The sequence below is a fragment of the Phaseolus vulgaris genome, chromosome 1, assembly GCF_000499845.2.
Source record: "Phaseolus vulgaris cultivar G19833 chromosome 1, P. vulgaris v2.0, whole genome shotgun sequence".
NCBI classification, from domain to species: Eukaryota; Viridiplantae; Streptophyta; class Magnoliopsida; order Fabales; family Fabaceae; genus Phaseolus; species Phaseolus vulgaris.
The window spans coordinates 19,369,318-19,382,993 of NC_023759.2; the positions used below are offsets into that span (position 1 = coordinate 19,369,318).

Here is a 13,676-nt window from a genome sequence, read left to right on the forward strand (position 1 = left end):
CTATTGAAATATAATTAAAAGTTACAAAGGGCTTCATAACCCATTGAGAGAGTTTTCAACTTAGCAAATGATTAAATCAAGATAAAAGAGTAAAATCATCACATTCTTGATTAATAATCTCCATCACTTGATCTTTCATTCTTCAATTTACTTTAACTTAACCAAGGTCTTCATTAGAATGGAATCATCAAATACTTAACTCATGTCATAATTTACTACCATCTTCTTCCAAGTGATCACGAAAACCTTGGCCAAGAAACCAAAGATTAACAGATGTACGTAGACCAAGAGAAGTAGCGTTTATCATAATTTTTGTATGAAGTGATTATGGTGTCCCAGAAAAAGAGGTGGCAAATGTTAAAGTCATTCTAAAGATTTCAGAAGGAGAGACAAAGACTAACAATGTTGAACAAGGTTTCAAAAAAAAAAAAAAGAGAACTTGAGAGGAACAAGAGTCTATTAAGAAGACGAATGGTGGAAAACAAAAACTGAGGTGAGAACAAAGACAAAGAGGTTCGACTGATGGTGATGTGTGACTGTCATGTGCCACGTTGGAGTGAACTAAGACCCTACATGTGTTGATGATTCATCCTTTGTACTTAGCAGGGTTGAGTGTCGCTCAACAAAACACACTAGATTTGGTTCACTATAGGAAAATATAATGGTGGATGGCAGGACGAACCCTACGTTAGCAAACGGTTTTTGAGATGAACAAAATAAGATGTTCGTCGGTGGAAAAACGATAATTCATGAGCTAATAGATATGTCTAACAATACCGTACATTTATAGGGCATAAAGGCTTAATGAAAAGGAAAAGTTTACTTTATTGAAAATCCGTGATCCTATCAGCCTTATCTAAAAATCTAGCTACGTAGTTTTAGGTGTTTCTTCCGGCATCCTAAGGTTGTGTTTGAACTGGAAAAAAGATTTGAGATAGTGAATTTGGAGTGATTTGAGAAAAAAGTGTAAAGAAAATGAAATTGTTTGAATTAGAGTATATTATAGTGGATTTGTGAGGAAAGTTATTGAAGTTTGTGAGTGATAGGATGGTTGTAAAAAGATATTTTTTAATGTGTAAAATGTAAGTTTACAAATTTACCCTTTACTTAAAAAATATTTAAATAATAAAATATGAGATATTTTTGTATAAATTTTAATTAATTAAAATTTTATAAATATATAAAAAAATCACAAAATCAAATCAAATAAAAATAAAAATTAATTTTAATTATTATTAAGTATGTAATTTATATTTTTTTTATTATTATTATTATTTTAGTTACTATTATTATTTATAATTTTATTACTTTTTAATATATAGTATTCTTATTTTAAGTTTTAAATATAATATTAATATTTCATAATTTTTACATGTGTATAAAATAATAGTTAAGGATAGTTTTGACTTTATTTTGTAATGTTTCATCGCTTTTCTTCTCTTGGCACAGAAGATGATTTTTGACCCTTTCCCACAAATCATCGTTTTCCAGTCCGTTCAAATCATTGAAAACAAATGAGAAATTTCTTCGCTTTCCAATCCGAGTGAACAATGTTCGTTCACTCGGATGCAAACAGAGCCTAAAGTACCAAAACTAGTCCTGTCATTTTTATTTGAAAAGACACAATTATGATGTTTATAGATTTCTGGAATGCATTTTTTTGACTTATGGATTGGTGAATCCGAAATGTATTTCTTGACTTATGGATTGGTGAATCTGGAACACATTTTTTTGACTTATGGATTGGTGGATTCGAAATGCTTATTTGGACTTATGAATTGGTGGATTCAAAATGCATTTTTTTAACTTGTTTGATTTTGGTTTTCAATAATTTATTGAAATTTCATGGTAAGATGTTAATTTGTAGAAGTATGGACAATAGCGGAGAATTTGTTGAACTTCACTATTAATCAATTTTAAGACTCGTGGAAAATATAGACATAAACATTTATATCCAAGTGCAAAAGCTTGGTCTTCATATATAGTTATGAGGTTGTAATCAAATTCATTAATCATTAAGTTGTCAACAATGACTCATCCACTAAATTGCAAAATATTGAAGGGAGTGCAAAAGAAACACCCAAAGTATAATATTAAAATGGATATGTCACTATTGACAACTTATGAAAACCATGTTGCCTATTTGTATGGTGTGTGTATGTCCGCAAACAATGTCATGGACGATGATGATTATTTATATTTTTAATGTTTTTAGTTGCATTTATGTTTTGTAATTTGATGAAGCTACACATTGTTTAATTATTATTTTAAAGGATAATGAAATTAGTTCTTACACGTGAGTGAATTTGTTCTTCCGCATTTATAATAGTCACAACGTATGTTTTCATATCAATTTATGAATTTGATTACAACCTCATAACTACATATGAAGATCAAGCCTTGATGATTGCATAAGAATGTTTTTGTTTATGTTTTCCAATGACTCCTAAAATTGATTAATAATGAAGTTCAACAAATCATTCGTCATTGTCCATACTTCTACAAATTTACATGTTACTATGAAATTCCAACAAATTAGTGAAAATCACAATCAAACATCAAAAATCAAAAAATACATTATACATCCACCAATCCATAAGTCAAAAAATGCATTCCGGATTCACCAATGCATAAATCAAAAAATACATTTTGAATTTAACAATCCATAAGTTAAAAAATACATTACGGATCCACCAGTCCATAAGTAAAAAAAAAACATTATAGATTCACAAATTCATAGATTTCGCATAACCCACATTCCAAAAACCTATAAATCCCATAACTGTACCTTTTCAAATAAAAATAACAAAACTAATTTTGATATTTTAAAAATGTAAGGGTGCAGGAAGAAAAATATATTTGTGCAGGAAGAAACACCCGTAGTTTTATTGGCAAACATACCCTTCTAACAAAATTTGTGTGTACACCCAACATTCACTTGCGCACACAACGAAAATCAGAGAAAACAAATGGACGCGGAAGTAAGGGATTCAAATATTCTGATTCCTTAACAAAATTCTAATACCTTATTGCAATCTAATTACATTGGGAGAGATGCAAAAGCAAATATAAACACGTAGCCCAAAAGACGCTCTGATACATTTTCCCATGAGTAGGGCCACAATTAATTACCTACAAGGAATACAGAACCTATGCAACAACTAGGATCAAGTTGTAAATTTCACCAAGACCTAACTGCTACACATAATATATCATTCCAACTTCGATAAGACTGATGTGAGGAATGTTAAGAGCTACAGCTGGACCCCTGCAATTCTTCCGTAGAAATGAGTAGCCAATATCAATCACTAGTTTTTTCAAGAATGAGGATGATTTCCTTGCCTTCACATACGAGTGCCCCATGATATATGCAACCCCAGCATCCTTGGCTTGAATTAAATCTAAAAGCTCTTCCTTGACATCAGGATTCATGCCAGGATTTTCTGGTAGCTGAAATCTTACTCGTCGCCTTCTAACTTGTGGGCTTTCATCATCATAAACCGATTGCAAACTTCTTAGGGTTAGAGATCTGCTGCTAGGGATGGATATGTCCACGCCAATATCCTCATGCTCTGAAACTATTAAACTTGAAGCATATTCTAAGTTTCTCGAACTTATAACAGCCATCCTCCCATCAAGTGAAGAAGAAGCTTCAGAACTTGAAAACTGGGGTTCCATTGCTTCCATTTGGATAAATTCTGCTATACTCTGTATAAGATGATTCTCAAAATCTCCATCATCCCTTTGAATGTCCTTGTAACCGTATCTGACGATGCACCTATACATTCGATATGGTCTGGGGCAAACTCGCCCGATAAGGAAACGTTCTTCAGGTGAAACATACGGAACAGGAACTGATTTTACGCAAACAAAAACCAACACCCTGTGAAATGCAGGAAGATTTGTTACAAAATGGGAAAATATAGCAGGTATTCCGGTAGCTAGTTCAGTGTAGATGAGACCAATCCCTGGGACGCGAACAATGCCAAGGCTCGGGCCCAAGCCCAGTAACCATTTCAATGAAACTTTGTTGTGCAGATCATAGCTGTACTTCCGACGAGTTCCATAATGCCACACGTACATAATAGCCATGAAGATGAATGATAACACAAGAGGAACCCATCCTCCCTGAGGCACTTTGATGAATGCTGCTGATAGATATACTCCCTCTATCATCCAAAAGAATAAAAGAAATGCTATAGCAATGAACACACTTTTCTGCCAGACAAAGATTGCGACTAGTGTCATCAGAAATGTAGTTACGAACATAACTGTCATACAAGCAAGTCCTGTAAACCAAATACCCAAAAACAATTAATATATGACAAATAAAACACAAGTTCTGATGAAAGTGAACAAAATCTGAATTTGAACAAGCATGAAATACATGACCGAAGTAGAACACACGATCCCGTGAATACTAAGGACATGGAATGCTATCTTTCGGTGTACTTGACATGAGGGTAGTATCTATCCGTTAAGATATTCTATATTGAAAAAGATTTTTTATTTCCTCGAGTGTTTTCACAACCACCACAACTGTGCATATGAAACATCTATTTTGGCTTTTATGCTCGGTTTGTTTTCAGGTATGAGGAGGGAGGGGTGCATCTTCTGTTTGTTTCAGTGGTTTTGAGAGTGAGGGAGTGGATGGGGGAGAGCATGAGTGTTTTGTCACTCAGAAAAAATTTGTGCTGATTCATGTAGGATTATTGCATTTTACCTAAATACTCTTGTACATGCATTTTATTATAATATACCATATACAAAATTAAATATTACATAAATTTATTTCAATTTAATACAAAAATATTTTCTATAATATTTTTAAATTTTTTATTGAAAAATACAAGTAATTATGGATATTATATATTAGAAAAATTTAATTAATTCAAACCTACAAAAAAAAAATATATCATAATTCAAATATTTATTAATATAAATTTGTAAACCATTTTACATCTTTAAAATAATTTCTAAAATTCTCTCCCAACTATCACATCACTCACAAATTTCAATAAACCATCTTCACAAATCTACTTTATCATCCCTCAATCCAAACAACCTCACATATCCTCTCTAATCTTCACAAATCCCCTCCTCAATACTATCAATTCAATTTCATAATTGGGGGGAATAATTGCACTTAAGCACTGTACAACCAATTGACACCAGAGTGTTTCCAACGATGACAATTTTGATATACGATTAGTATTGAAAAGAAATACAGAGTAACGAGTAAACGGCCTTGTGTGGGAATAAATTACCATATGCATTTCCAATTATGGTCGTGTCCTGAAATCCAATGGTTATAGCAAGCGTTAAGATCATAAGTATCCAATTGATTTCCGGGATATAGATCTGTCCATATATATGTTTTGAGGTGTGCACAACTTTAACTCGGGGAAAGCAACCAAGTGCATGACACTGCTTGATGATTGAGAAAGTTGCAGTTATAACAGCTTGACTCCCAACAATTGCAGCAAGGGTGGCAATAACAAAAACAGGCCAAAACACAGGTTCTGCAGGACAACCAAATTCATTAATAAATTGTATTAATTTAAAAGCACTGTTGTTAATATCAATAAGTCAGCGTGCTAGTTCAACTAACCAGGTATTGAGTCATAAAAACTGTTCTCAATAGAGTTGAGGTTTTTAGACAAGAAAGCAGCTTGGCCCATGTACTGTACTACCAAACATGGGTATATAACAAAAGCAAATGCAAGCTGCACAAGGAAATAAATACTTAGAAGAAATTTCTCACTTGTACACCAAAAAATTTCCATGACAAATTACCAGTATAGCAAATGTACACTAAGTAATTATTCTTTCCTGAAAAACAGTATCAATTATAAAACTAAGATCAATTTGATGTTGAAATTGAAATTGTAGTGAAAAGAGAAATAACACTGGGCAATTGTGTGGTGCTGTCTGTAATAATGTGACGGTACAAAACACTAACTAAATATTCCTGACTGTGTATTACAACCAAAACAAGCTCAGTCAAACCATACTAACATATTCTGACACCAAAAACAAAAGTAAATCCTAATATTCTGTGACAGATTCTTGAAATTCAGTCAAACTACAAGCTTACCCTTATTGACGAAGCAGTGAAATGACCAAGATCTGCATACATAGCTTCAGTTCCTGGAGACGGGGGAACAGAATAAGCTGAGCCGTTAGTGAACTCTAGCATCTAAATTCTAAAAGTCTCAGCGACTAGTAAATTAAAAGCTTAAATAAATTTGTAAAGTTGGAACAGAAGTATGGAATAACCAGCATAACATCACAATAAATTTATATTGGAGTTAAGATAACTGTTCTGTAGATCAAGAACTACCATACCAGTGATACAGAGAAGTATCCCTCCAAGAGAAACCCAACCTTCTTTTCCAGTCTTGCTAAAAAACTTTATGATATAATATGGTGATATAGCACGGACTATTTGTGGATTCCAATGGATTGTATTATACAGCCCAACAGAAAATATTGATACAAGCCAGATGATAACAATTGGAGCAAACATAAATGCTACTTTGTGGGTGCCACAATGTTGGAGAGCAAACAGTCCAACTAATATGACACAGGCAAGCAGGACAAGTTCACCTGCAAACAACATGAAACTTCTTTTAATATACTATTTATTTATGCCCTTAACATTAGAAAGGCAATGATAAGAACAGAAAAAAAAAAAGAACAAAATGAGATTTTCCTAACCATCTGTTAATTTTTTTTCTGTAACTTTTAATCCTGATACCGATGCTAGAACTGCAGAGGAAGAATCAGGGGTTAGCTTGTTCAAATCTTCGGGTAACTAAACAAATAAAACGACTTGTGCACTCACAAACCAAGGGCAAATTGTACCAAAGCATTATACTAATAAAAATTAATAACACAGGTGCCTTACCCGAAATTGCTGGAGTAAGCACACCATCACCAACGACCATGCAAGCACCAAACAGTACCACAAGAAGCAGGGCTGTTCTTAACCTTTTATGTTTCTCTAGAAACCTCTTCAATGGAGAAGAGGCTGCAGCCTGTGAAGAGGGGCCATATTTATAGGATGATAACTCCTCATCAGCTGCTTGTTGATTGGGGAGTAAATTAAACTTGGCATGTCTGCAGAGCAGTGAATAAAGAGCAAATGTTCCACCTGATGACAGATGCATCATACTCAGATCACACTCACACGGCTCATAACCTTTCCACAAGAAAAAAAAATGTAAAAACAGAAAATAGAGTCATCAGCAGAATACCTTCCCCGTTGTCATCAGCACTCAATAAGATGAATACATATTTAAGCAACGGAATCAGGGTAAGGGTCCAAAAAATCAACGAAAAAGTGCCAAATATTGTTTCTTCATCATGGTGATCAAGTAACTTTCCCCTGAAAGCGCTCGTAAACACATAGAGAGGTGAAGTGCTCAGATCCCCGTACACCACACCAAAGCTTTGATATGCTAATATTAGATTCCGAGAGAGATTCACCCAGGACAACTGCAAAACACCAAATAAATAATTCAAATATTGAACACTTCATAATTCAAGTAAGCAGAAAACTCGGAAAACGAACCAGTAACCTATATCATCGAAAAACACTGCATGCCAGAATAAAACAAAGAAGAAATCAATTCAATAAAAAGACCTATTAAACCAAAACTGTTAAAAAGAAAAACAAATGAACTCGAGTTTGACACCAAAATCAACAAACACTTCAAAACTATATCAATTAAACACGTAAACGAATTGCTAAAGCTACGAAACAGAAGAATATAAACACGCTTATGCAGCAAAGACAGATAGTGATCGAATTGAAATCAATTAAAACTGAAGCAAAACAAGGAGAGTGGAATTCCGGTAGCAGTGCGCAAGAACTTCACACTCTATTTAAAATTGGCTAGTTTCTGATAAATCGAAAACACTGCTCCAGCGAGTCACGGAAAAAAGAACCCTAACCGGAGAAGGATTCCGAGAAGTCGAAGTTCCGGATTCCGGTTCCATTCTCTACAGAGAGAGAAGGTGAAGCTATGAGCGAAACGAAAAGAAACCGTAGACAATATGGTTTTTCACTCTTCACAGGAGTCAGGAGTGAGTTAAGTTAGGTAGCAAAACTTCCATTTCATTTCAGGTTCCGTTTCGATGATTCGTGTAATTAATAAATAATGAAGTGAAATGCGTGAGACACTGAACGAACCCAAATGGAACCAATCGTTGAATTAAAAGAATGACAATTTCTCTCAGTCATTTCCACGACACGTTTACCTCACGCGACCGGCCCTGCGCGTGCTTCTTACATGGCTGCTTTGTTATGGCACTGACACCCCACCCCATCTAGCTCTGCTACTCGTTTAAATGGTTCTTATTTTTATTTTTATTTTTTTCATATGTGATCTCATAGGTTGGGCCGTGACATTTTTTAATTATATATTATGATTATTTTTTTTAAGATTTAAATATGTAAGTAATACAACTTAATTATTATTATTTTTAATATAAATTTATTGTTTAAGATAATGTATTTTTGTCTTTTTCGATAAAATATTAAAGTGTAATTCAGTTTTATTTTAATACCTTATTTTACAACATGTCATTAATATTGTTTCGAAGATAATTGTAGTTTGTAATAAATAATTTTACTAACATTCCTTTTATTTTAATACGAGAATTAAATGTTATTTATCGCTGACCATTAAATATTAATTTTTTTTTAAATATGTATTTTTTTATCAGCTTTTTAAAATATGTCTTATAATAAAAATTGGGAAAGTATGAAATTTAAATTATTTTTTCAATCATTTATAGCGTCAACCTCAATTGGGAAAGGTCGGTTGTCATTTACTCGTTATGATGCCATAGGCTTGTTTATTTTCCTTGCTTAAATTAAGTAATAACATAAACTTTGATCATCAAGGGCTTTTACATTGAATGCATTCGGGAAGCCACAGCAAGATAGTCAAACCCAATGTAAGAGGTTAATTTAATGGCAAATTAAACTTTCATGGACAATAGTCAACCAAATCAACATTGGTTACTTTTCTTCTTCTAAACCTATTAACCTACAATACTGCATTGTAAGAGACTTGAATTTTTTTTAATAATCTTTCTTAAGATTTCGACAATGACAAAATTTGTCTTGATATTTGTGTATGATTAGTTTTCATGCTTATGTATGAGTTAGAAGCTGCACGCAACGCTATTTTAGAGCAGAGGAAGGATTCACTTTCGGGAAAAAAAAATTGAGAATACGTCATGTGTTCTAGTGATATATTCAAGTTGGTCTGCAATAGAGTGAAATAAAAAAAAAACTAGTTTTTATTTTTCAAATTCAATCTCAAAATCCATATATCAAATTAAACATATACTTATAATACTAATTCTTCTTGATGAGATTTCTTACGCACATTCTTGTCGGTTCTGATCCTTGGTATTTGATTTTTGATATCTCGTTTTTTTTTTCCAATCTCTAGGTCGGTGTACAAATATATTTTAACACTTAGTTTGGGTATGGGTTCGGTTTGTAAGTATTAGATTAGATTTTGCATACCTTTTCACGTTGGAGTGTTCTCATATTTATAATAATTGGACTTTAAATCGTATAGATGGATAAATTAGGTTTAATGTAGTCCAATTGTCTTTTAAACATGATTTGCGAATATTTCACCGTGCACCATTTACTATTGATATACATAAGCTTTTTTGTAGTGTCACAAGAAGTGTGCCAAGATGTTGGTATAATGTTGACAACACGACTACTCGTCATCCCAGTAATACACTTGTCCCTCATGCTCGAGTGAAACAAAGAGTCTAATTTGTGAAGGTTTTGAAAGCAAAATTCATTTATTTGTTTTGTTAGTCGTGTGACTGACTGGTGACATTATTAGATGATCGAGTGGCTGAGTGTTTGCCACCTCTGCCCCTAGGTATATCTAGGTCCCCTAAGCCTAAGTAGGTTTAATCTACAAAGGGTCTAAAACATTAAGGTGGTTGAATGTGTTAGAATGCATAAGGTTGAGTGATCTGAGTTGTTGATAGTGGTGTGATCCAAGGGTTCAAATTCGTTTTGACAGTTTGTATTTATGTTTGTTGCACCTATAGATAGCATGCATCGTGGGTTCCACATTTAATTCAATCTTTTGAAAAACTTGTTTGAGAGTTCGAGAATGTGTCAGTCGAAGAGTCTTCTTTTAAAGGTAACCATGTCTTCCTTTCTTGTAGTAGGTTGTTTACGTTCGAGTTTGGGAGTGTCGGCAGGGAATGTCGGGTTTTATAGATATTAGCTCAATGTCTAGTGACTCCGAGAACACTAGTAGGTCTTCTCGGGTTAGTTGAAGGTCCGTTTGTGGGGTGAGACTTGGTCGCCACTTCTCGTGTCCCTGAGTGTGACCGAAGACTTGGGTGGTCATTGGGAGTTCGACTATGAGTGGGTAGGTAGTTGAGTTAGGGAGTTCTTCTTGAAATATCGACATCCGTCCATCCTTCAATCCTTTATTGAGAGTATAAATATATTAGTTGAAGATGTTCCGGATGGGATAGTTTCCTTGCGTAAGTGCAAGGACTTGAACATCATTGTCTCGGTCGTGGTGACTCGTTTGAAGATTTCTTCTATTTTTATTATTGTGTTATAACAAGTGATCACATTTGTTTTCCCTTGGATGGGTTCATAATGAGAGTCTTGTGCACTTTAAATGTTGCCCCACGCAATTGCATCTGAACAGTTGGGTCTCTATGCAGGCCTTTTAGTTGCTTTGCTAGTCTTTAGGTTTAAGACCTATGCTGATGTCGTTTTTCATTTTTATAGTACGACGCTGGGAGACTAGGTAGGGATGATGGAAGAGCCCCCAACCACACACAACCACATAATAAGGAGGATGAAGACCTAGAGTCTGTTTATGGACTTATTTGTAAATATGGGTCTAATTGGGCTTTTGTTTATTTTTGTAGGCCCAATCAAGAGGACAACTCTAGGATGAAGAAATGTACAAAGCATATCCAAGAAGACCTCAAACGCATCAAAACATAAACTAGAGCTTTGGTCAGAAGAACACAAGAAGACTGAGTTTTGACTGACTAGTCAACATTATGTTTGGGTCAAACTTTAGCTTAAATAAATTGGGCCATGTATTGGGCCTAGTAGCATAAAATAATTGGACCAAATATTTAGGCTAAGTAGCATAACTTTTTGGGTTTGTATTTGGGCCAATAGTAGAATAAGTCTATTTCAGGTTAAAAGTGACTAGTTAGGGTAACAATTAAGCTTCTTTGAGCCCAATGTAACCCTAGAATGTCTAGAGTATAATATAGGACGAAACCTACCTTGGCAAGGAGTACATGGACGTCCACATGGCAGCCTAGGAGTGGAGAGGATTTAGCATGGAAGGTGTGAGCTAAACATGGAAAGCATGAGTCCACATGACACCTTCTCATTGGAGTGTTTTATTTTGAATTTTCAAATTTTTGCTCCAAAATGTTTGGCCCTCTCTCCTATAAATTGAGGTGTTTGGCTCATGAAAATAAAGATAAAATATATGAGTGTTATGCTGCCAAATTGCCAGCCTAAGCACTCTCTTGTCTAAACCCTAAACCCTAAGAAGATTCCCACTAGACACGAACTTAACCAAGTGGTTAAGTAAGTGTGAAGGTGCACTTCATAAGGAAAAAGAAAAAAACACAAGTATATGGTGTGGATGATGCAATAAGGGCGGAAACTAACATAAACAAAGATGAAGATGACAAGATATGGAACGAACATAAAAGATATAAGAAGCGTAAAGAGGAAGTAAATAGGAATAAAAGGAAAAGATGAAGAGATAGAGAAAGCTTATGAAGAAAGGATGATGTCACGCCACTTGGAGCAGAGGGACTTCAAGATGAGTGATGCAAGAGCCACCACTTTAGATATTACCCACTCAAGATAAAACCCAGATAACTAGAGTCGTCGCTTGAGATATTAACCACCCAAGATAAAACCCAACGCGAGCTGACAAGTCTCACAAAATCAATCCTACATTGTTTCCTTACTATTCAAATTCAAGTTGAAAATACATGAGGCAAGACACCCTATTTATAGGAAGGGGTGCCTTGGCGGGCAAGATGGGAGAAGGGTAGAAATGGCAAGGGAGAGGGACTGCCTAGGGTGTTGACTGTACCGACCCGTCCTCGGGCATTGACCAAAGTCAACATGTGGTAGGACCCACTAGGGGCTCAAAGAAGAAAGTTAATGTGTTGACCGCTTCGGGTGTCTACAAGCCTTAGGCGTCGCCAGCTTTGGGCGTCGACCATTGTTGGGCCTCGACTGCCACAGGCGTCGCCCACCTCGAGGGCGTAGCCAATTGTCTTGAGAACGTGCTTTGGCCTAGATGGTGCCACCCCCCGATACCCACAGGTAGGAGTGACCGTGGAGGGGGCAGCAAGGAAGGAGGCGGCACGGTAGGGGCCTGGAGGCCTCAGGCCTCGGTATGTCAGGAAGTGAACATAAATGAGAAAGGTGGATTTAAAGCCACACCTTCAGTAACCGTAGGAAGAGCCCCAATCCACGACTTATTCGCGCATGAGGTGTAGGAATGCGGCAGAACGCACCACCACTGATGCCCTCTGGAGCAGATACGACCTGTAAGAGGCCACACCCTAGAGGGGCGTCTGCATGCAGGGTACGTGAGCAACTCAGGGGACTCCCAGGGGAAGTGACTCAGAGACGGGTGCATCAGTTGGCTCCCATGCAGTCACCCCTGGGCGCGCCAGCACTCCAACGGGGCTACCACACGTGCTGGGACACTCCTAAGTCTGAGATACAACGTCGTGAGGTGCACTCACTAGTGAGCTTAAGTCAGAGAAGCCATGTGGCAGAAGCGCAAGCAAAGGTATATAAGGCACAAAGAGAAACAACACAGGGTACGTTTTCCAGATACTCTGTCATTTGGCAAACTGCACGCACTTGTGAACTTGAGAGAGAATAGGAGAGAATTCAGCTACGCACTTCCAAGAGCATGGTGTTTGCCTTGTTTTGATACGGAGGTGCACGGTGTTTTCTGCCTCATTTACTGACTTGAGCGTCGGAGTGCAAACGGCCGCGAGCGCGCCATTTGTCTCTGTGTTGCAGGAAATCATCACATCCTGCTAGAAACTCGAGCACCTTCGTGCGTCTCTTCGAATGATGGAACGCGAACCTTCGAACTTGCTCCTCCTCCCGTGATGACCATCTCCTTAGTCAAGGACAGATGACTCCCCGACTTTCCCTTGGATGCACCGATCTGAAGGACGTCCACTCTGTTATCTGCTACAAACTTTCGCGGCGCCTTGAGGTTCTCTTGGATGACCGTCCTCTGCCTTCCCCCCTTGCCTGAGCTGGCCAGCTTGGCGAGCAGGTCAGCACGGGCATTTTGCTCTCTTGGGACGTGCACCAACTCAAACGCCGTGAATGCCCCCTTCAACACTTGGACGTACATCAAATACGCAGCCATCTGCGGATCCTTAGCTTGATATTCCCCAGTCACCTGCCCCGTGACCAGCAGCGAGTCACTCTTCGCCAAGAGGCTCCGCGCGCCCATTTCTTTGGCTAAGAGCATTCCTGCAATCAGGGCCTCGTACTCTGCCTAGTTGTTACTTGCCTTGAAGGCGAATCTTAGGGCTTGCTCGATCAACACCCTGTTGGGCCCCTCCAAGACTATCCCAGCCCC

General features: G+C 36.7%; 1 protein-coding gene across 1 annotated transcript; it reads right to left on the bottom strand.

The window, feature by feature from the left end:
* Positions 1-2,982: 2,982 nt before the first annotated feature.
* Positions 2,983-8,335, bottom strand: LOC137813748 (potassium transporter 4). Its single transcript, XM_068616162.1, has 9 exons — positions 7,960-8,335; positions 7,260-7,500; positions 6,911-7,156; positions 6,721-6,771; positions 6,349-6,609; positions 6,098-6,150; positions 5,612-5,726; positions 5,268-5,522; positions 2,983-4,289 (listed from the first exon to the last, which is right to left on the bottom strand). The coding sequence occupies exons 1-9, from the start codon at positions 8,002-8,004 to the stop codon at positions 3,199-3,201; spliced, it is 2,358 nt and encodes a 785-aa protein (XP_068472263.1). The 5' UTR covers positions 8,005-8,335; the 3' UTR covers positions 2,983-3,198.
* Positions 8,336-13,676: the final 5,341 nt, after the last annotated feature.

Bases quoted from the DNA above. Each gene is read 5' to 3' on its own strand.
- LOC137813748 (XM_068616162.1), bottom strand. From the start codon at position 8,004: ATGGAACCGGAATCCGGAACTTCGACTTCTCGGAATCCTTCTCCG. The intron at 5,727-6,097 runs GTAAGCTTGTAG...TTCCTTGTGCAG, and splicing joins TCACTGCTTCGTCAATAAGG to CTTGCATTTGCTTTTGTTAT. The intron at 4,290-5,267 runs GTAATTTATTCC...TTTGGTTTACAG, and splicing joins CATAATTGGAAATGCATATG to GACTTGCTTGTATGACAGTT.